This window comes from Neopsephotus bourkii, unplaced genomic scaffold (assembly GCF_033783945.1).
Source record: "Neopsephotus bourkii isolate Nb327-2 ecotype Australia unplaced genomic scaffold, CSIRO-AGI_Nbou_v1 NB_333, whole genome shotgun sequence".
Classification (NCBI taxonomy): Eukaryota; Metazoa; Chordata; class Aves; order Psittaciformes; family Psittacidae; genus Neopsephotus; species Neopsephotus bourkii.
In genome coordinates, this window is record NW_026900839.1 from 322,252 (window position 1) to 345,519 (window position 23,268).

General features: G+C 53.1%; 1 protein-coding gene across 2 annotated transcripts; it reads right to left on the bottom strand.

The window, feature by feature from the left end:
* Positions 1-3,937: 3,937 nt before the first annotated feature.
* KLHL17 (kelch like family member 17) lies at positions 3,938-23,242 on the bottom strand. Of its 2 annotated transcripts, XM_061347918.1 has the most exons (12): positions 23,012-23,242; positions 13,942-14,183; positions 13,174-13,295; positions 12,554-12,775; positions 11,489-11,605; positions 10,618-10,831; positions 10,392-10,536; positions 9,591-9,758; positions 9,159-9,247; positions 8,112-8,185; positions 6,953-7,134; positions 3,938-6,322 (listed from the first exon to the last, which is right to left on the bottom strand). In XM_061347918.1, exons 2-12 carry the CDS (start codon positions 14,150-14,152, stop codon positions 6,094-6,096), a joined length of 1,773 nt encoding a protein of 590 aa, XP_061203902.1. In that variant the 5' UTR covers positions 14,153-14,183; positions 23,012-23,242; the 3' UTR covers positions 3,938-6,093. The 2 variants fall into 2 exon arrangements, with proteins under 2 accessions (XP_061203902.1, XP_061203903.1); XM_061347919.1 differs by lacking the exon at positions 12,554-12,775.
* Positions 23,243-23,268: the final 26 nt, after the last annotated feature.

Here is a 23,268-nt window from a genome sequence, read left to right on the forward strand (position 1 = left end):
GGAAATCAATCACTGATCAGTTCAACCAGAAGCAAAAAGGATGCAGAAAGATAATAGCAGTGATTGATTGGTGTTTAAGCTTTCTCTGAGTGGTTGTATTAGTTGAAAAAGTCTCAGCCTGGATTAAGGTGAGTCAAAGAGTATAAAAATATAACAAATAATCAGGTAGTATGTATTGAAATCTAGGAATTATGGGAAATTGGTAGAGGACTCAAAAAGGGATGTATGTGACAATGTAACTGAAGGGATATTTATAGAGGAAATGCTCTCAAAGGTTCCTGACCATGATCTGAGTCCCTTACTCTGTGGAAATAGAAATAACACGAGTGAGTTGTTAACGACAATCCAAAAGGTGGATGCAGAACAACTATTCCTGTTTTATAGCTTGGAATAAACGCAGGCAGCATAGTCATAGGAAATGACAAACTCCTTTTCATTCCATGGGGCTGCAGGCGGCTGCTGGGAAGCAAACAGAAAACTTAGATTAGAAGGTTCAGAGGATTCATGTCAAAGTGGTTTACAAGACCCGAAGAACAAAGATCTGATACCAAAGTCTTGCAGGACCATGGAATTCAGGAAGAGATTGCTTAAGTTAATGGGGATGCTGAGATTTCAATGGATAAAAAATCCTGGTGGTTATGGGTTTGTCAGTGCCACTGATCCCTAGGAAAATGACGTAAGAGCTGTTAGGGAGTTTGATTCACTTTAAGAATTAAAGGAGGAGAATCTAGTTCATACAAATCAACTTGGGGCTATGGAAATTAGATCTTGCCCAAGTAATTGAATTGCAGTTGAAAAACATCAGGTTTAGTTAACAGAAAGAGTGCTGATCTAAGGGATGACTCCAAAGCACATGATGTGACACATCTATGGAGCTAGGGAGACTCCCAGGCACAAAGACTGTAAGATCCACAGATCTCTTACAGACTGGCCAGTCAGGGGGAGTCAATAGCAACTCTAAGAGGGAATGTTCCTTGGGAAGAGCATTCCCGTCCTGCTCCAGGAAGCAGGGTTTGTCCCTAGTGACAGCCCAGCAGCTCCATCTTGCTATGGGAGCAGAGAGGCTACAGGGATGTAGGTGTGGAATCTGCATGGGGAGCAGACCTGTGACAGCCAAGAGATAATAGGAAGAGATGCACAGAAAGTGAAGCTAGGAGCCAAGCTGAACCTGGAGCCCGAGTTTCCTGCTTTATTAACAGGAAAGGTTCTTTCTTACCTGAACAACTCCCAGAGGAGTGGGGTGCTTCTTCAACAGGGGATGAAGCATTTGACCCAGAGATTTGCTGTGTGAGGTCTTGGACAAAACGGGTGTGTTAGACTCTATTAGCATCCACCTTGACTTGGAATGGAAGTCACCTTGCTCTAACAAAGCCCACATATCCCCCAGGAGATAACTGTACAGGCAGGCAACACTGCCCAGAGAGAGCTGCTGATATGGACAGGCCATAACATTCCCTTTCTGTTGTATAGTCCATTAACCCTCCTATCAGACACCCCTCTGGAGGGCCCCTCGCCATGATTTTGATGGCAGGGGGCTTCAGCAAGCTCTGTCCTCCCTGCACAGCTGTGAGACACCAGTCCACCAGCAAACCCACAGCCCAAACCTCACAGTGAACAGCAACAACTGTGTTTGCTTCAGGAAAAACATGAGCCCTGTTAAGACCCATGGCTAACACGGTCAGCACTGTGACCAGAAATGTGCTGTTCCAAACGTGTTTGTCCTATGTACAACCTTACAGCTCAAACGAGTGATATAACTGCCTCTTTCCTGCTGTTTTTGCAGCTGGAGAGAGGCAAATACGCAATATACCTGCAAATATGCATCCTTTTATCACTGGGACACCAGTGACATGACCACGGCTGGTAGGACCGATGTGATCAGTGGCTGAGGGCAAGTCCTGTTCTCCATGTGCTGGATAAACAGCTCCCCCAGCCCCTCATTGCTCTGCTTCCAGGAGGGCCTCAACTGTGTGGCTCCAGCCTTTAGACAGACTTTTACAGCAGGATAGTTATTTATAGCAGCCTGAAACAGAAGCAAGAGCCTAGAGAGCAGCAAGAAAGAGGACACGGGTGGCGATGGCCAAGCCTGGCGTGCCGACCGTGCAGCATCATGGCTTAACTGCAGGGATTGCAGCACACACGCGTGGGAAAGTTCCCTTTGGGGCCCCATGGGGTGTTGCCATGCAGCTTCTCATTGCCCTTTTCACCCCCTGCACTCCCACCATGGTGAACAGGGGTAGTGTTTCCCCCCTTCTCAGGCAGCAGCAAGGGAAGGTGGATCTGATCTGCTGCTGAACCAGGCCAACCAGCTATGCTGGCCCCCAGGCAAGAGACATGCAGCAGCTGGAGGTAAAGGAGGATGCTTTCCTTCTGGTTTTCAGCTCCAGTGTGGAGGAATGCTGTTAACAGCACTGAAGAGTGGGAATCCTAGGGGGTATAAATCAGTGTGCCCCTAAAGCCCCTATACATTAGGCTGGGCTTTCCCCAGTGGTCTCCAACACTGTAAGCACTTTTGTCCCAGTACAGCATCCTTGCTGGGAACACAAAGCACCTTGTCCTCAGGACAGCAACCTCCAGGTGATTGCAGGACCAGGACTTGAGCTATGAGCTGCTCACCTGTAGCACAGCAGTTCCTTCTGCTAACGCCAGACCAACCTGGCCTCCAGATGGGTGCCTGTCCCTGCTCTTCATACCTTGAAGCCTGGAGTAGCTGGACCCAAGCAAATGAGATCTCTCCCATCAGTGGCTGCTCAGATGCTCACAGTTTGCCATGTCCATCCTCTGCCTGGTGCTCCTTCCCATCCTCTGTCCATGGCAACACAGATTGCATCTCCCTGACCCACAGGGAAGTGAAAAGGAAGGATGCAAGAGGCAGGATCCGGTATTCAAGAAAACGTCTTTATTGTACACGTTGGCTTCTATTGCTTATATCCCCTCCCTGACCCCATGTAGTGCAAAAACTTCAGAGAAACAGAGTTCCACATAAATAAGTCAGATAACTTACAGAGAAATCAAAGTGACAACGGATTGACATGGAGTAAACCGGGTCTGCCCCTCAGTAAGGCCAAGGAGCCCTCTCCCTGCACACTGGAGCAAGGGCTTCTGCCTGGCCTTGCAGACTGACACCGGGGTCCCTGGGTGAACCACATCAACACACACAGCCCCGGAGCCACCCACTGGGGGATGCTCCTCCACTGGGAAAAGCTCACATAGGGAATTGCACAAGTAACACGTTGGGTGAGACACCACTAACTAAAACTGGCAGAGAAGCCACGCACAGTTGACAGTTCTCCTCCCCTCAGATAGGGTATTACAGACAGACAGACACACACAGACACACATCCCCTCCGAGGCCTCCTCCTCAGCGAGGGATGTGCAGCACCAGAAGCAAGTCCACCCTGGGATCACCCAGGGTAGATGCTGACACCTCGTGTCCACACAGTGTGGGTCAGGGTGCTCCGGACCCCCGCAAGCTGCTGGGGAACTCTTTTGCCCTTTCCTTCTTTCTTTCTCTTTCACGGGAAAGCAGTGAGCACCTGCATAGTTAGAACATCACAGACACAAAAAGCTCCCTCCCCGCCAGGTTCCTGCAGAACAGGCTCAGTGGTGATATTGCTCAGGACCCAAGTGATGGGGTGACAGGAGCCACGCTGCCTGTTTCCCTGATCCTCGAGGCAGGGCAGCATTGCACACCAGTGGTGGTGTAAATTGCTAAAGATTACAACTGAGGCCAAGGGCTCATGGCACAGAACTTCTCCTCAGCCTCCTCCACTGCTTGCTTCCCCTCCAGTTTTGCCTGCCTGCTGCCCCCCTAAGGCAGCAGGCCCCATTCATGTGAACAGCCACAGCTGGCCAGATGTGAACCATCACTAGAACAACAACTTAGTTGAAATCAGCCCTTCGGCAGGCTGCCTGGGCTCTGCTCTCCTTACACCATTCCTCACTTCTGATGCAGCCGTGGGGCTTTTAGGGTGATCCTGTTCAAACAGGACCCTAAGCCAGGTGCATCTTGCATGTGCTGGTCCAGCAGAAGACTAGAATCCTGATGTTGCTTATAGGAATGGGATGGAAAGGTGTTCAAGGCCAGGTTGGATGGAGTCTTGGGTGACATGGCTTAGTGCGAGGTGTCCCTTGCCCATGGCAGGGGGCTGGAACTGGATGATCTTCAGGTCCTTTCCCAGCCTAACTATTCTGTGATTCTATGATTGAGACCTCATGCAGGCAGGAGTGCAGCCTTCACCCATTTCACCATTACTTCCAACAAAGCAGATTCAGGTGACCGCATTGACCAAGGGACAACCTGCATGAGCAGAGCCTGGACATCTGCACTACAGTGTCCTTGGGGAGAGGCTGGGGGAGAAGCAGCCCAGATTTCCAGAAGCTGCTGGTGATTTCAGGGGTCCAATGTGAGGCACTGTAAGTGGGCTTGTAAAACATGCAGGCACCAGGCCAAGGAGAAAGCAGATCACCAAAGCATGGTCTGAAGTTGGGGAGTCCCTGTCTCATCTCAAACTCTCCTTTCACCTCAAAGAAAAGAGATCTCTTGAAAGCCCCTTGAATGTTCAGGCCAACAAACCCCACCACAAGTGAAATACAAACTGTAAATGAGAGATGAGAAGGAGCAGGGAATAAAAGAAGGATAAAGGAATTAGTTCTGAACAGTTAGACCCTATTTCCAATGCTACATTTGAACACTGTTGAGGTACCAGTGGTTGAGTCATTCCTCTCTAACGTGGAGAACACCTGGTAACACATCTGAGCTCAAGGCTCACACACACACCCTAGAGTATACACATTGAAAACACCACCCAAGAGGTTTCATGGCATAGGTGGGTCTTACTGCGTGGGTCTTATTGACTTACAGTACTGATTTACTCAACCTTTAACTAATTAAAGTGGTTGCTTAATTGCCAGCAAGTTGCTAATTGCAAATGGTCCCTTTCATGCTGTTGTCACAGTATCTCACACATACACACACAAACCCATACATCTATAGAGAACGTCTTCCAGGACACACTTATCATCTCTTCCACAAGTGAGGAAAGTAATTGCATCCCTAAAAGCAGATGGGATGGGGAATTGCAGAAGTGTCAAAAATAAACGGATGTGACGTCATTAAAAATTTAAATATTAGCAATTCAAATAATAAAAAAGGCAAAATATTAACACCCCAAAAAGTAATGCCAGGAAATCCCCCTCATTTAGAAGAGAACCAATACCTTCCCCTAAACCCAGCACCTGCTTTGCAGAGAGGGGACCAGCAAACTGAACCAGGACCATGTGCACAGAGCAGGCAGCCACACAGTCACTGGAACCTGGGACAGCAGCAGCACGGATGGCAACGGGGTCCCTCCACTCATCCTCCTGGCTGTGGAGCAATGGTTGGTTGGGGATCTTGGTGAATGAGGTGGGACCAGCTGAGCGTGGAAACACTGGAGGGTTCAGGATGCTGCATCCAGTCCTGTCTCCAAACCTCACCTCCTCCAGGCTCTGCCCCTTAAGCTGGGCTTCTTCTGTTTTGTGTGTTTTAAGGCATCAATTAGACACCATTGAGAACCATACAGCGGCCTCAGAGTCTTTTAACAGTGCACGATAGGCTTGGTTAAAGAGTTAGGCTACGGTGACATTCAGAGGAGCAGTTGCACACTCAGCCGTGTCCTTGGGTGCTGCCCACCTCTGCCACCCTACAGGGCTCCTGGAAGCCTCCAAGGCTGGCTGCGCTCATCCATGTGGCACCGGCTGGATCACGGGAACCCAAGAAGCAGCAATGGTTTTCAGTTCCCCCTCCCCAAAGAAAATATACCCCCTTTGGGTGAGCGGTGAGATGAGTCTGAACGGAGCAGAGAGCACCCTCTCTTCTTGCCCTCTACAAGGAGGGTTGCTCGTTCAGGAAGCACGTTTCTAACTGCTGTGGTCGCGCTGATCCGATGCGTGCACCGAGAACAGGGATGGCTCCAGGGTTCAAGGAATGCTGGGGCTGGAGGCCGGTCCCTTCGCTCTCCTCCTTACAGCGACCGGCTGCCCCGTGGGGTGAGCCTAGAGCTCCACCACGCACCCCTGTCCCCTTGAGGTAAGGTAGGCCCTGATTCTTTGTCAAAGGCTCGTCGAAGACACCGACAGGGTGGGCGAGGAAGGGGGTGGGAAGTTGAGGAGTTCCAGCACAGCCACCCCTACGCTGCTCCGGCGTGTGAACATGCACGAGGCTGCTACCCACTTGTTGGTACGGGGGTTGTACTTCTCGATGGAGTTGAGGCTGGAGCTCCCGTCGTTGCCACCTACAGCGTACAGCCACCCATCCATGGCCACCAGGTCGTGGGTGCTCCTGGAATGACCATGCAGAGACCAACAGGCTTGAATGTGGTGTCGAGGAGATTAGCACCTCGGATGGTCAGAGCTCTGCAACCCCACAAGGCGAGTGCACAGCCTCAAATGCCCAGTGAAAATGAGCTATTGGGGCTCAAACAGGCCATCAGCAGCAAAGCACAATATAGAGCCTCTGATCTTCCCCTTCACTCCCACTGGAGAAGTGCCACGTCTGAATTTCAGGGCCAGTTTGGAGCAACCTGCTCTCGTGGAAGGTGTCCTTGCCTATGGCAGGGGGTTGGAAGTGGATGATCTTAAGGTCCTTTCCAACCAAAACCATTCCGTGCTTCTATAGATAACAAGCCTTAGGAGCCTAAAATCCTTGGAAGTCCAAGCCTTAAACCCTCCTGCAGCTCGGCAACACCTCCTACATGGCATTGCCCAGCTATATACCACCTGGTTCTTTATGGCCAGACTGGCCTCTGCAGAAGGTCCCTATTCTGCCCTCCTGGCACATACACCTTGGTCTTTCACAGTGCAGCAGGGACTGCGGGCTGCCTTTGTGCAGCACAGAGCCAATGGCAGCACTAACCAAGCCTAGGGCATTCTCTGCACTTCACGGTTTGAAGTGCCAAGCAAGGCTCCTTACCTGCGGATGTTCATGGGTGCCACGCTCTCCCACGTGTTGGTTTTGGGGTTGTAGCGCTCCACAGAGTTAAGGCAGCTGGTCCCATCGTTGCCACCAGCCACATAGAGCATCCCCTCCAGCACGGCCACCCCGGCGCTGCTCCGGCGGCTCAGCATGTTGGCAATGGGTGTCCAAGTGTTGATCTGGGAAGAGGGGAGGTTTGTGAGATGGACAAGTCGTTTTCCATGTATCCTATGGTATTAGCCCTGCTCTAACCACACACTCCTGACCTAACGGTGCTCCCCAGAAAGACTTCTAGGGGGATCCCGCTTACTTCCAACTCTCCCATAAAGAGCTGCCCCAGGAGAGACCTCTGCTGACTGCCTTTGGGAAGGCACAGGAGAGCAGGCAGGAGTCCTGCCATCCCAGGGGCATGAGCACAGACACCTCCATGCTGGGCCACCAGGCAGGTCAGAGCATCAAAGCATCCTGTTCAGGTCGCAGCTGAACCCAGCCCAAGGCTGAGCTGTATCCATCTCAAATGTGCACAAGGCACCACTGTGTCTTTACAGCTCACAAACCCCCTCTCTCTGATCTTTCTGCAGTGATCCAGCCTGCCCTAACACAGCTGGGAGACCACAGGCCCAACACATGTTCCCATCACTGTGGATGTGCAAGGACCTCAGATGGAAGCTGGAAACAACTCAGGGCATGTCCAAGAGCTGTTCTGCAAGAGCCAGCCTACAGGTAATGGGGATAGAGAGTGTTCTGGTGGTTGAAAACTTGGGAATCTCAGAGCTCGGATGGATGAGTTCTGGGCTGCACCCTGGATACTCTGCCCATGCAGAAGAACTGGGGAGGGATGTGATACCCACTCTAATTCATAGTCATACATGGTGGCAGCTCTATGCTGCACAGGCTCATGTGGGCACACCTGCTTCACTGCAGCTGCAATACTGTGCTAGGAAGTGGTCACATAGCATCATACAATCAGCTAGGCTGGAAAAGACCTTCAACATCAAGTCCAACAACTAAAACACCAGCTTGAAGACCACACATACCTGATCCTTCACAGGCTGCTAAGTTCTTGTATAGCCCTCAGCTTTCTGCAGGGCCCTTTCAGGCACTCAAAGAGGGGAGAAGATAAAGGGTTATCAGGCATGTTCCCTCTTGTACTTACCTGGGGCTCGTACTTTTCTACTGTGGCTAAGTGGGATGAGCTGTCATATCCCCCAACAGCATAGAGGTTGCCTTCTGCAAAGAGAGTCACACATGCATAGGAGTCAGCCTCCCACAGCCCTTGCCCATGGTGCCCATGTAGGTACCAGCAAAGCCACCATACCAAGCTCCTCTCACCAGAGCTCCCATCCCCTTGCAGCTTGGAGCACTGTGAAATACCCATCAGGCAGTTCCTCTGCCACACCATAAGCTTCCCAAGCTTCCCTCACATGCTGCTTATTGACCTTCCTCATTATGGGAGCTGCAAGTGCTCCCTAAGGGAGCAATGGGCTATTTTTAGCTGGAGCAGGGGATCAGGACTAATGTTTGTGGCAGGCAGAGAGCATGAGCGGGTGATGGAGGGGAGGGAACCTCTGAGTCAGCACTGAGAGCTGAAAACAGAGAACAGGGCAGAGGAGAAGCAGCACAGGGACACTGGGACACCACAGAGGAGTTGCTGGGATGGTGGGGAGCAGCGGGGTACCCTGGCATCCCCAGGGAGGTGCAGTCCTGCTAGGGTGGAATGTGGTACTTGTATTGACCCCATAGCTGTATTAGACAATGAGGTGGCCAGTTCTCACATTGCATCCTCCTGAAGGACAGAACTCATTCAGTGGAGTCTGAAGACATCACAGCATTGCACCTGATGTTGTGACGCCCCTGGTAGTGCTTGGATCATCAGGAAAAGGACTGTTCTGCTTTCATAATGGAGTGGTAGTAAGGGTTTCTCTTCCTTTCTATGGATAGGTGACCATCCACAGCCAACCCTTTTGCTCCAAAGTAGAAGGGGCACAAAGGAGCTAAGGAACAAGTTGTGGATCCCTTCAGGAGTTGCCTCCAGGATGTAAGGAAACCCAGTTACTAGGGACACTGAGAACTGGGGTATGGCAGAGGAATGGCTGGGCACTGGACTCACAAGCTAGGAAGAAGGGGCAGGAACTAGAACAGAAGAACATGGAAGGGAACCCCCAGAGACAGCATGCCCGGGAGCTGGAATGCCATCACCCACCTAGCGTTGCCACCCGGACGTAGCGTCTCCTGGTGCTCATGGCAGCGATGGATGTCCAGGTGCCTGTCAGAGGGTCGTACCGCTCTGCGCTGCAGCGGGCAGGGACACAGGAACACAAAGGTGTGACACTGGCAAAGCCCAGCTCAAAGCTCTTTGACACAAGCCCTCAGGGACAGCTCCCAAAGGAAAGCTTGGGAATAGAGGGGGGAAATGAAGGGAAGAACTGACAAAGGCTGTGTTCTGTTGTGGCAGAGGGCTACAAGGTGGGGTTTCACCCCTTTGCCTGGACCAAAGACACTGCAACACACAGCTGGGTTACAAGACATCTACTCTTGGGGCCAGTCCATCTCTCAGGAGCTGACCTTGTGGGCTCCCCATGCACCCAGTGCATGCAGTAGCAGTGGAGGAGCCTGTAGCAAGGAAATCCCCTACCTGTTCAGGCACGAGGCCCCATCGTACCCCCCAGCAGCATAGAGAAGCCCATGAAGTGCTGCTACACCCAGGCAGCTCCTCCTGGTGCCCATGGACACCTCGGGTTGCCAGGAATTGGTGACGGGATCATAGGACTCCACTGTGGCTAAATCAGAGGTGCCATCGTAGCTGCAGGGAAGAAATAAGGAGAACATGTAAGAGGTGGAAGCAGATGAAGCTGTGGGCTACAGAGCCAACCGAGAGCCTAGACAGCACTGCTTGGTGAGTCCTTGTCACTAGCCCTGCTCTCTACCCCTTCCCCAGCTTCCTTAAGGAAAAGTGCATCAGAGGATGCGCTGAAAGCACAAAGCTCTTGCAGTGGATAACCCAGAGATATGGGAATGCTGTTCAGCCTGAAGAAGAGAAGTTGTGTGGAGACCTCAGAGCAGCTTCCAGTGTCTGAAGGGGGCTACAAGGATGCTGGACTGGGACTCTTCATCAGGGCCTGTAGCGACAGGACAAGGGGTGATGGGTTTAAGCTTAAACAGGGGAAGTTCAGGTTGGAGATAAGGCAGAAGCTCTTCCCTGTGAGGGTGCTGAGGCGCTGGCACAGGGTGCCCAGAGAAGCTGTGGCTGCCCCATCCCTGGCAGTGCTCAAGGCCAGGTTGGACACAGGGGCTTACAGCAAGCTGCCCCAGTGGAAGGTGTCCCTGCCCATGGCACGGGTTGGAGCTGGATGAACTTTAAGATCCCTTCAACCCAAACCATGCTGGGATTCTATGATTCTATCCAGAGGCCAGCCCTGCTCCCAGCCCTCCTTACCCGCCGACAGCATACAGCTTGTTCCCAATGGCAGCAACTCCAACCCTGGCCCTGCGTGTCGACATAGAGGCCACCATGTGCCACCGGTCCGTCCGCGTGTCATAAGCCTCACAATCCCCATGGATGGCGAACAGGCTCCCTCCGCCTGCACACGGGATGGTGAACAGAGCAAACAGCAGGGCAGACACCACGGGAAGGGGCTTGGATGAACATGAGAGGGTCTTACCCACAGCAAAGAGCACGGTGCTGGCCCCCTCGCAGCGCCGCGGCCTCGTCCTGCTGTTGCTCAGCACCCCTCTCTGCTCCGGCATGAGGTGGTACTTGAGGGCTTCAATGAGCAGGTCCTTGCACTCCGAGTGGTGCCGCACCAGCAGCTCCGTGTCCACGTTGCTCATGAGGAAGTCCCGGCTCAGCAGGGGCAGCCGCACGCACTTCATAAGCTGGGAAGGGAGGAATCGCATCCCGCTGGCAAGGTGGGAAGGGTTCCTCCAGTGCTGCTCCTACATCTTCCATACAAACCGCAGGGACCCTGGCAAGGCTGACTGACCTGGAGGTGCCATCCCGCTCACTTGTGATGAAAGGCACCAAAGCACATGGAGCAATTCAGCCTTAACATCTCTGCAGAGCCAGGAGTCCTCAACCTGGCCCTGACACATCCCACAGCCCCAGTAGATCCCAACCCTCCCCTCTACCAGTACCCACATCCTCTTCTAGCAACCATGCTACAAGTAACAGAGCCCAGGCACTGCTCCCCGCTGCCCAGCATACCCCATGTTGCTGCATTGCTCTCAGGAGGGATGTCTAAGCACACACAACTAGCAAAGGGTGGAACAGGCTGCAGAAAGGGCTGAGCATTCCTGCTGCTCACATCCTTCTCAGAGCTCCATGTATCCAAGTCAGGGATCACACAGGGCATCCCCTTTGGGAGACTGAACTGTCTCAGCATCACCTCATCTATGCCTGGACGAAGTGGTTTAGCAGGGGCCTGTTATTCCTGCCCTCTGTCCACCCTACAGCTTCTTCCAGCCATGTATCCACCCAGACCAGGCACTCAGAGCTGGTCGATGGAACCAGGCCACCTTCCCCAGCACACTCACCCTGGGGACATGCTGTCTTCTGCTGTCCACATCGTGCTTGACCCAGCTGAGCACAGCCCGGTACACCTCCTCCTCTGATGGCACATTGAGGCTGTCACTAGATATGAGGTCCAGCACCTGCAGGGTGGAAAGGGCAAGTGTTAGCTGGTGTGATTTGGGAGGAAAGGACCCATTCACACACAGGTAGCGAGGAGAGGCAGAGCTCCTGCCTCCTGCAGATGCTGGTGGTTGAGGGTGCACGTCTACTCTCTCTCATAGGATCCAAACAGTAACCAGGTCCCCCAAACCAGGAGCTGTGCCTCTCCTCGCTGGTGTGGAGGCAGCTCTGCCCTGGATCATCCTCCTTGGCTTGTCCCCCCCTTTCTGTGTCTGAAGCTGCTGCAGTGCCTGACACTTCCAATCAGCATCAGGGAGATCAGGCAGATGACTCCGCTTGCACGTGTCCCTTCAGTATTCCATGGGATAGAGCCAGGTGCCCTGGCTGTTCCCAGCACACTCGCTTCACCGGCCAAGGACTATGAAGCTGGGGCAGGATGCGACCCTCCCCTCACTGCCACACACCCCACTGCCCTGAGAACAAAGGGAAACGCCTGCATCCTGCTGAGGGACCACAGAGGTTGGGTGATGCAGAGCAAGGAGTGGGAATGCCTCCTGGCCAAGGCACGGCACCCTGCAGCCAGTGATGAGCCAGGAGCTGCCCTGGCACCACTTGCAGAGCAGCAGGAAACATTAGCTGAGCTCTGAATTAAACATCACAGCTATGTGAGCAGGGCAGCGAGGCCTTATCCCTTGGACTGTGCCCTCTGAGGGAGGGCAGTGTGCTCAGAGCTCACGTGGCAAGCACCACTGGCAGCAATTACCCTCCCATCCCTATTTCACATGGCATTAAGCACTCTTCCCATTTATTGTCTCTCCATTGGACCAAAGCACAGAACATGGGTTCATTCCCTACCAAACCCTGTTCCCTCAGTGCAGGTTCCTTTGGCTTTTGGCACACAGACTGTGTGGATTGAGCAGGAAAAGCTTTGCAATTCCTGCACCTTCACACTCCCAGGAGGACCTCACCTGTTTAAGAGGCAGCAACATGAACTCCTCTGTCTTGGACACCTCCACGAAGTGCTGGAGGACATACTTGTGTGCAGACTTGAGGAGGTCGCTGCAGGAGTGAGTGTCAGCAAAGCCCCGGATGCCCAGGCAGTTGGATGGGTCGAGCTGGCTGAGCAGGAACTTGCAGCAAGCATCCCGCACACCATTGAGCTGAAGCAGGCTGGCAGCAGGAAGGAGTGTCTGGCAGTGGGAAAGAATAGGGGGAAAAGAGAGGTTCCAGAGCAAGGAAACCATTCTCACCCTCATCTCACTGCAAGTCAATGTCAGAGCAGGTTTACTGAGCCCCTTCAGGCACACAGGCACACTAAGGACAAAGCATTCTTTGTTTCCAACAGGACTAAGCTAAAAGGCAGCTGAGGACACCAAATAGGGCCAGGAGAATGGGAGATGCTCAGACCTGCCCATTGCACAGTGCTTTGAGGAGCCACATCCGTGGGCAAGGGAAGCAGATGAACACCCTGACCGCTGCTACTGTGGGTACCATGGCAGAAGGAGCTGTGCAGAACAAGCATCCCCAGGGGGTAAGTGGTGTACAGGACAGCTCTGTGGAGGAGGCAGGTGTGTGGGGAAGCTCCTACCTGCACGTTCCCCTCGCCCACCACAATCTCAGCCGTGTAAGCGTATTGCACCAGCTGCTCCAGGGCCTGCGGGTCGATGTCGTGCAGCGTCACATGCGTCTGGCGGCTCTCGCTCATCTCATCTGGGGCAACACAGACACTGGGCATGAACAAAGGCCCACAGCAGGGTTGTTTCCACAGAGGCAGGCTTGACCATGTGTGGAACAAGTCATATCCACCTCTACAACCCAGCGTCACAGCTCTAGAAGGTCTCCTGCCCACCTCTTAGCAGTATACTCTAGGGAATTGGGTCCATGTCTGAATGATGGGCACCAAGATGCCCATGCAGGGTGTTATGGGCAAAAGGCTTCATGGAAGGGAGTCAAATAAGGGATATTCATAGAATCATAGGATGGCTTGGGTTGGAAAAGACCTTAAGATCATCCAGTTCCAACCCCCTGCCACAGGCAGAGATGCCTCACCCTAGACCACATCACCCAAGGCTCTGTCCAGCCTGGCCTTGAACACTGCCAGGGATGGAGAATATACCACTTCTTCAGGCAGCTTGTTCCAATGTCTTACCACCCTTACAGTGAATAACTTCTTCCTTATATCCAACCTGAACATTACTGCACTTCTTACAGGGATGATGTAGAGGCACCGTATTTCCATCAGGTAAAGCAATGAGAACAGGGAGCAGGTCAGAAAGAAGTGGTTTGCAGAGAGGAGAGGGTTGGAAGAGCAGGGAGGCCCTGGCCATGGGGAAGAGAAGAGGAGGACGCTACTTGCTTGTGAACATGGCGTGGAAGTAGGGGCTGCACGACGCCAGCACCACCTTGTGGGCCTTGATCTCCTTGGTGCCCACGTGGAGCACGATGTCGCAGAGCAGCCCGCGCTGCCGCATGCGGTTCATGCACACGAAGGCGTCGTGGTAGTGCCTCTTGGAGTTGTGGGAGATGCTGTGCCCATCGCGGTTGAGGAGCTGCACACCCCCTTCCATGGCTGCAGGTGGCTTTCCCTTCTCTCCAGCACTGACAAGGGGGGGAAACCAAAGCGTTACCCAGGCAGGAATAGCACCATGCAATTCCCATTGTCATCACTGCTCAAAGGCTTTGCACAGGAACAGCTCCTATCTAACTAACCCCTGTCAGACATCACCCTGCTCATGAACCAGGGATGTGGAGGAGACAGTGCCTGGAGGAGCACAAGTGATGCAAAGTGATGCTGAGACTCTTCTGTTCATTGCTTCCCAGCTGTGCCTGTCCATCTTTGGATCCCCATCCTCCTTACCTGCCTGCAGAAGGGCACTGCTCTACAGCAGGTACACTCACACTGCTTTGCCCTGAAGTTGCACCAGCTCCATGTCTCCCTAGCAAGGTGCACTTCCGTGCAACAGCAGCAGAAGCATTGATCTTAGAAGTCTCACCAAGGCATGCCAATCCTACATTGATCACACCACTAGAGACAGCAAACATGACAACCCTCCTTAGCCTGAACAAAAGGGAATCCCATAACCTAAAAGGCAAGAGGGATGTTATGGACCACAGGTCTAAGTGGTGCTTGTCCCCTTCCAACTGACTCTTCAGGTGCACTAGGCCAATGCAGGTCACTTGCTACCACTAAGATAACTGAAATGAGCCCCAGGAAAACACTGCCCCTTCCCAGCATAGATGGTCTGAGGGCATGAGCCACATTTAAGGATAGGAGTAGGGATGGAGCCTCCACAATAGGTTTGGGATATCTGTGTGCTAGGGTTTGGCACCAGGAGGTGGTGGTTTGGTTTGCAGCTCACTAACACTTCAATGTACTTTTACAATGCGCTACAATGCCTTTTGGTTGTGAGCACTACAGCCCAGCAACCATCTCTTGCTGGGTATTCCCAGGTGGCCAGTTAGGGATCAGCAAACACTTTTAACATCTTCATCCCCACTTCTCTCCATTGTCCTCTACCCAGCCATGTCCAACCCCAGCCTCAAGGCTGCACCAAACAGTCCTGCTCCTGGTCTGCACTAGGGGCAAAGCATCCTACATCTCCCTGGAAGCATCCCTGGCTGTCATTCAAGAGGTAACTTGGAACTTGGAGTAGTATTGGTTTGGAACAGACAGCAAAGACTGGAGATGCTGATGGGACCCAATGCAGAACTATGACACACACACCTCTGAGCACGGAGTGGGACAATGCTGCTTACCCTGGAACAGGGAGCAGGAACATAAACTCCACCAGCTCATATAGCACAAAACCTGCCCAAAAAAGGCACGTTTTCTCTTTCCACGCTGTCTCTGCTGTTCCGAGAGGCGTTTGGCTGTGTCAGCACTGAAGGAAAGGTGGGAGGGAGAGGGAAAGGGGATGACTGAGCAGCAGGAGGAAGAAGGGGGAGGGAGGAACAACAAGGAGCCGCGTGCTGCGTGGTGCCTGCCTGCGCATCCCTGCCGCGAGAGAACCCCTCAGAGCACCTCCGCATCCCCAGCCATTCTGGGCCTAAAAATAGAGCCCCACCACGCTGTGCAGCCTCCTGCTCGGGTCTGAAGAGCGACTGTGTCACGTACGAGAGGCTGGGGGAGGAAAGGAGATGAATAAACACCTTTCCTGAGCAGGAGAGAAGCCTGCAATGCCCTCTGCTATCTGCATCATCCGACGTGATTCCTCATGTCCCTGGCAGCAGGGAACACACAAAAGCAGTGCCTGTTGATGCTTTCCAGTGATGAGTGGGATGCCAGTGTGCCCTTCATAGGGCAGAATAGCCCATGAGTTAGGTGGTCTTCTACACTCCTCAGAAAGCTGTAGCACACCCTCTGTGTGTTAATTCACACTGCTGGAAGACAGGTACCCACACAAAGGTGGTTTATCACTGTTAGCATCTCTAGCTAATCCTTTCCCAGACTGTGTTAGTGGCAGAGAGCAGATGGTGCTTTCTTGCCCTTACTCCCCTCCCTGGCTTTAAGCTGAGGGTTTTCTTGATCTGCTTGAGCTGGTTTATCTCTTAAATACACTGCTGAGGATGCTTCTCCCCATCCCTATGTAAGTCATGCCCCAGCCCTAACTGAGCACTTGCATCTCCCCTCCTGATAGTGAGGGATAGGAGCTCCCGGCTCCACAGCAGTGGGAGGACCAGGATGCAGGATGCGATAGAAGAACAGGGAAAAGATGGGACAACTTCTCCTTGTGCTCCTAGAGACTTGTGAGGAAAGGTTTGCTGCCCTGGCCTGGCTGGGGTGACACACGACTTGGTCAGCAGAGACACACAGAGGGCACAGCAGACTGAAGGTTGCTGCAGCTGAAGCACTGGCATCACAGTGATCAAACTCATTTCCAAAGAGGGTCGGGAATGCTGGGCTCTCTTCCCGGCCCTGCTACTGAGTCATTGCACAACTCTGGGCAAGTACAAATGCAGAGTGACAAGGGTGACATTATCTTCCCTTGCAGTGATTCCCACAGCCACGAGGTAGGGGACCAGCTATTGCTCACTCCTTCTTCACCCACAGCCCCTGCTGTGCACCTCATAGTGCTCTGAAGAGCTCTCCATCACCAACATTGATGCACAGCACCCTGATGCACAGTGTCGTTTGGTCTTTGATGTGAGCAAGCAAGGCCATAAGGAGATGCCATGGGGCTCTTGAGCACCCCTGCACCAGGGGACAGTGCACAGCCTGACCTGGCCCACCCCTGCTTGATGATTTATTGCTGCAGCCACACAACAGCCTCAGCAATCCCTTCCTGATGGGAAAATGTCACCCTCCTGAAGCAAAGGGAATGCTGGCATGGAGCGTGCAGGGGGTACAGCCCCTTCACCCCACTTCCCTCTGCTCTGCAATCCCATCAGAGCTCTTTGGCTTTAATGGATCAGAATATAATAAGTGGGGAAAAAAGGGACACCCCACTGCTGTTTGTGCTGCTCCCTGTGCCTGAACTCTCACCCTCACTGCCAGCACTCAATATTCCTTCTTTCCTCCTAAAACTCCATTCCCAGGAAGTGAAGGTCTATGAGCATCACTAAGACACAATTCATGGGAACAGTGCCTGGACCGCAAGAGACAGTGAAGCAGTGTCCAGAGCTGCAGTCAATACAAGCCCACTTTTGTGGAGCAGGCAGCACGTGTTGAGCATCAGCTGTAAAGGATGCGGGGCCTGACTTGTAATAACTCTTAGGTTATGACAACAAGAGGAAGGCGTTTGTTTGGCTGCGATGCGACAGAGCATGGCCGTGCATAACAGCTCTGGTAATGAATGCAAACGATCCCTGCCCAAAGGGAGCTCTGTTCTCGTTGCACAAAACACCAGCTTTTGCTGAGAAGCATAAACAGGCAACAGAGCATCCTCCAGGGGGAAGCTGAGCCTGCCCTTTCCCCAGGAAGGCTCTGGAGAATGGCTTTTTGTTGGCAGCCTGCATGGAGGTTTTGTGTCTGGCAGGAGAGAGTGCAAAGACACATCCTGTGCAGCTGGTCTGGTGTTAGGGACAGGTCTGTGCCTTGGAGAAGGGATACCCTCTGCTCTAAAGCATGGAATCAGCTGGGTTGGAAAAGACATTCAAGATCATTGAGTTCAACCATTCCCCAGCACTGCCAAGGCCACCACTAACCCATGGCACTTAAAGCATGAGGTGCCCTAAGGCCTGACATGAAATCATGCTTAAATCCATCACTTCCACATGTGCCCTATCCTTACGTTGACATCCCAGTACCTCTTTTCAGCTGCAAAGCCCTGGTTTGTGCACAGCACCATCTCCCATGGAAGTGCTGCTATTAGACCTTCAGGATAAGACATGAAGTCCTCTCTGACACTCACCAGTGTCAACAGAGCAGAAGACAGCACAGATTAGGTCAGTAAGGTGGCATCACATTGCCAGTTTCCCTATCAGGGAGTCATTTCCCTCCTTCCTTGGTCTTGGGGTGCATCTTCCAAACACAAGCCCTGTTTTTTCCCCTGCAGCCCTCTGTCTCTGTCCTTAGGCAGGAAGGGGCTGCTCCATTCTAAGCAGAGAAGCCAAAGCACTGTGCTCCACAGCAGCACAGCACAACTCATCCTGGGCCAGAAGAACAGTATGAACCCTTGGGGAAGATGGAGCTTGACAGTGGAGCCACAGGCAGAAATCACTGCTTCCAAGTGCATCTCCATCTCCCCTACAACAGAAATCAGAATCCCTATATTCCTATATTCAATCCCTCTGAAAGGGGTCACAAACCACTAAACAGCCTCCTGCAATACAGCACCCCCCCAAAGAATGCAATACAAAATGCACATTAAAGCTCAGGGCAGCACTAGCCTGAGGAGGAAAGAAGCACAAGCAGCTTCTTTCCTCCTGGGAGCAGGGCTGGGAATGTTCTCCTGTGTTCCTGCAAGCTCTTTCCTCCCTGCAACAGTCAAGGGACACAAACAGCTGAGCTGGCACTAATAGCTGCTGTTGTGCTGCTGTAAAGAGCACTAATACAGTCCCAGCATCCAGAGATGCACACGCAGGCCTGCAGATTCCCACCTCTATTCCCTTGTGGAGTTAATTCAGCTGAGCCACCCCTTTTGTTGAGGCCTGTCCATGTCTAAAGAGCAGCTTTAAGCTGCCAGATGACTGGCAGTATTTTTGCATCAGTAATCCTCTTGCAGTAAGCATGTCTAGGACACCAGGGCTGTTTCCACAGGCTACAGCACATAGATACTACCTGCCCTTATACCTTCAACTTGGATAGCCCAAATTCTTGCTTCTTTCAAAGGGCTGGCACTGCCTGTTACAAAATACATTGTATTCCTATCTTTCCTGCTCCTTTCCCACAATAAAAATGAGACAGGACTGGAAATCATCCAGGCCCAGGGCTCAGATGCAAAGCAAGCAGTAAATCAAGGCTGCTGTCCCACCAGGACATGTCCCATTAGCATCACTGGTGCAGACAGAAAACTATCGCCTCAATATAACACTTTCGGTTCAGTTCCTTCTCAGGCCCTGTAACACTTTCCCTGCATCCAGGGAATTCCAGCAGCTCACATTCTTGTTAATAGAACGTTAATTGTGTCTTCAGCCCTAAAGAGCCAATGACTGTGAGGAGGCAGAGGGAACTAATAGCTCAGGACCAGCAAGAGAATCAGATGCTCGGAGCTGCAGGTCCAGCCATCACTCCTGTGATTTACAGCTGCACCTACATAGAGGTCAGGACAGCAAACAGTGATGGAAATGTGGCAGGAGGAGCTGTCATTCCTGGTCAGGTGGCAGAACTGGGAAGCTGGCAGTTTCCGAGAGCCAGATTGAGGACTTGGACACCTTGTGCCAGCTCCTGATGGACACGGAGGACCACATGAGCACAAGAACGCAATGGGATGAGCTGCAAGGAGACATTAGCAGCACATATTTCAGCTCCAAACACTTCTCTGCACCACCTCCTGCTGCCAGCACTGCCCTGACCACATCTGCCTTCTGTTCCCTAAGCCCCCTGCTATGGATGGGAGGGCAACACACACTGCTGCTGTCCATGGAATGGGCTCTGAGGGTACCGCAGCAGTGCTGAGTCTGCAGGACTGCTCGGTTGGGTTCGGGTTGGCTTCTTTTAATGCATGAGGCATAACTGACACGCACTGAATCCTCCTGTCTAGACATCTGCAGAGAAGTGACAAGCTGCCAGAGAGGATGTGGAGCCTCGGCAAGGGGGTGGGGAGGACAGGATAAAGCTGCACACACTTGCCAGCTCCACAGCACAGAGTGCTGGCTTCAGGCAAGAAGGGCATTGAGCACATTGACCTCGTCAGAGGCTTTCAGCAGCTCAGTGGGTTGTCATCAATGGGCTCTGGTGCACGCACAAGGCTGGAGGTCTGTTCTAATTAAAGCCTCTCTCCCCATCACTCCCAGGGAGCTGTGTTTGGGAACTCAGCTCCAAGTTGCTCTCCATCACCCCAGCTCAGGCTCAGAAAGGCTTCAGATGGGAAAGGAGGGAGCACAAGGCAGAGCATCAACGCCTGCCCTGGGATATTCCCATACCTGGAAGAGGCAATGGGCATCCAGCCTGCTGGATGGGTACACAATCTTCTCCCTCTCTCATGCACACTTTGCAGCTCTTCCTGCAGACATCTTCAAAGGGTTTTGCCTTCAATACATTGCAGCAGCTCCAGGCAGGGATGCTTGAGGGATTCAGAAGCACCTCTGATAACAGTTGGGTCACTAAGTAATTGGTTGTAAGGGTCAGGACCCGAATAGGTTTATGACTCCTAATTCCCAGGTTAGGGAGGAACAAGGAATGGAAACCAATTCATGCCTTGAGGCGCTGCAGCGCTGGGATTAGGCAGCAGCTCCCACAGGCCAGCACAAAGCACACCGAGATATAACTGAAAGGAGCCCTTTGCCAAGGAAATGTGGGTCATGTCCTAATTCCCCCTTCCCAGTGTCCCCCACAGACACAGGGGAGGAGCTACTGTCACATCCAGTGCTATTTTATAGCACAAGCAGTGCCAAACCTCTACATGTAAGCATCATGCAAGTCTCTCCAGGCAGCAGGGTGATAGTTACCAGCTTCAGCTGCACTACCCATCACCGTGGTACCCCTGACCCCCCTCCAGGCATCTCTGTCCCCATCTCCCCCTACTCAAACAGGTAACCAGACAAGCTGAGAGCACTCAGGTCACTGGAGGCAGCCCATAGAAGAGTATATCAGTATTCCTGGCTCCTACACTTGCCCAGGAGTTCTTGTCTGCAACATCCTTGGCCAGCAGCTATTCAGAGAGGGACTGTGCCCTTTACCTGTCCGCTGTGCAAGGTGACACTGGCAGTAGGTGGCAATGGGCCAGTTCAGAATGGTTGCTACCAGTCAGCAATGCCCTGACGTTAAATGAGAGCGAGGAGACTCAGGACTTGGCTTCTAAAGGGGAAGCTGACTCCATGACGGGACACTAGGAGAGAAGGAAAAGGCACTTGGGTCTTTTGGCTGCAGTGAGCAGATCTTTTACTGCTGCCCTGGGGTACACAGAGTCTCCAAACCAGGTCATCAGTGATGCCATCACCTGCATCCCTTTCACAGGGACCTCATGAGCCCCATCCCTTACAGACAAAGCCTCCTGCCAGCCTCAGCCATAGTATAGGTTGGCAGCATGGAGGTACCAGACCATGTAAGCAGAGAATGCCCTCACATCATAGGCAGCACCATAGGGCACATACATGAAGATTGAGCTATGAGGAGCAGGTGATATTAATGGCCTTAAGTTTGCTGGTACACTGGGAATTGCAAGTGAAGGAGCTTGAATCCTTGATCCTGACTCACATCCTTTATAGAAGGCAATGTGGTTTGCAGCCAGCTCCAGCAGGCCAGGTGGAAAAGATGAAGACCCTCAAGAGGACCAAGCCCACCAAATCCAGCTTGCCTTAAGGGTTTGGAGGCAAGGCTCCAGCACTGAGACTTCTTTGAGTGGCTGAGCCTGAAATGCAGCTGACAGAAAGCATTAGGGATCATCCTTGCTACTCAAGGTGCTAAGGAGCCACTCCATGTGGATTCTGGACTGCCAAGCCAAGAGACAAGTGACTGTTATGTCTGCCAGCTTCTGCTCTGCTCTGATTTAGGTGCTGTTTGCTGGGATTCATGAATCAGTTCTCAGGAAGGAAACTCATCTTAACATCCAAAATCCCAACAAATCTTACTCACTACCACACTGAACAGTATTTCTATCAGATGTGCACGGGTCAGGAGACAAACTTGGGATGCAGATGGGAGAGATTCCACAGATGTTTGCTTGGCTGTAGTGCTCACAACCAAAAGGCATTGTAGTACATTGCAAAACTACATTGAAGTGTTACTGAGCTGCAACTGAAACCATCACCTCCTGGTGCCAAACACTAGCACAAAGACATCCCAAAGCTGTCACTGAGGCCCCGTCCCTCCTCCTATCTTTAAATGTGCCTCATGTCTCATCCATGCTGGAAAGGGGCAGGAGCCCTCTGGAAGCTCATTTCAGGTGGCCCTGTCTTAGGGGCAACAGCCTACTGCTGTCAGGGGCACACGCACCTGAATATCCACATGCTGCTGAATCACTCCAGAACAAACCTCCCTCCCTGTGGTCTCCAGCAATGGGGAGCACCCCAAGACAGCACTGATGGGACAGCAGCCCTTAAAGTTGAAGAAGACTGGGCTTCCTTTATAAAGAAACCCCATCAAAGCAAGGCTGCTGCTCCTGCAGTTTCCTGGCTTGGCACAGAAGCCTGATGGGTCGGTGGCTGTGTCCTGGCACACAGGGACCACTGCGTTCCTTCTTTCCTGTGGGGAAGCCAAGGTCCCAGAGCCACATTCCTTGGAGAGGGAGGCAGAACCGAACCCAACCAGCTGCCTGCTCACAGGACCACCTCCATGAAGAGGGATGCTCTAGCTCAAGGAGAGCCTTCTGCCCTAAGTCACTGCAGAGGCCAGATATCCTCCCTCCTGCTTGTCCCCCCAGGTTACCACATAACCTGAGGCAGCGTTTCTCCCTCTGCCCTTCATCCCTCCACAGCCAACGGTACCAAACACCCCGTGTGCTTCCACCGAGCGCAGGCAAAGCCACACCGGCCAGAACGGTTTTTCCCTGGGCCCCAGCGTGTCCCTGCGGCTTATTCCCATACGGAAGGGATCGCTCCACGACTTGGCAGAGGACAGGGAAGGAGAACACGCTCGGCACAGATGCGCTGCCGGGCTTCGCCACGGATTGATGCCAGGATACAGAGCGGCAGCGGCTCGGAAACAGCATCGGTAGCTGCTCTGGTACCAGGTAGGCAAAGTTGAGCCCTAAGCATCCCTCTTTGGGGGCATCCTCCTCCTTCTCCTGCCGGCTCCCCGCTATCCCCACGCATCCCAGTGCTCCCGCCGGGTCCGGCCCTGCCACTCCCTCCTCCTCCTCTCCCTCGCCATGCCCGGTGGTACTCACAGCTCCGGCTCGGTGACGGCCCGGCCCGCGGGATGCTATTGCGGGGCACCGCTATTCGCGCACCGCTGCCGCCGGCCCCGCGGCGGGGAGACGGGGCGGGGAGACAAGGGGCGGGAGGAACGCGGCTCCTCCTGGGGACAAGGCGGCCCCGCGGCTTCCTCCTTCACCCGGAATAACCCCCGCCGCGGAGCGGTGCGAGGGGGGAATCGAACCCGCGGCTCTGCGGGAGCGGGAGGGTCCCGCAGCACCGGCCCCGC

Excerpts from the sequence above, each read along its gene's own strand:
- KLHL17 (XM_061347918.1), bottom strand. The coding sequence starts at position 14,152 with ATGGAAGGGGGTGTGCAGCTCCTCAACCGCGATGGGCACAGCATCTCC. Across the intron at positions 13,296-13,941 it reads CTTCCACGCCATGTTCACAA|ATGAGATGAGCGAGAGCCGC; the intron begins GCAAGTAGCGTC and ends GTGTTGCCCCAG. Across the intron at positions 10,537-10,617 it reads CACCGTGCTCTTTGCTGTGG|GCGGAGGGAGCCTGTTCGCC; the intron begins GTAAGACCCTCT and ends TCCCGTGTGCAG.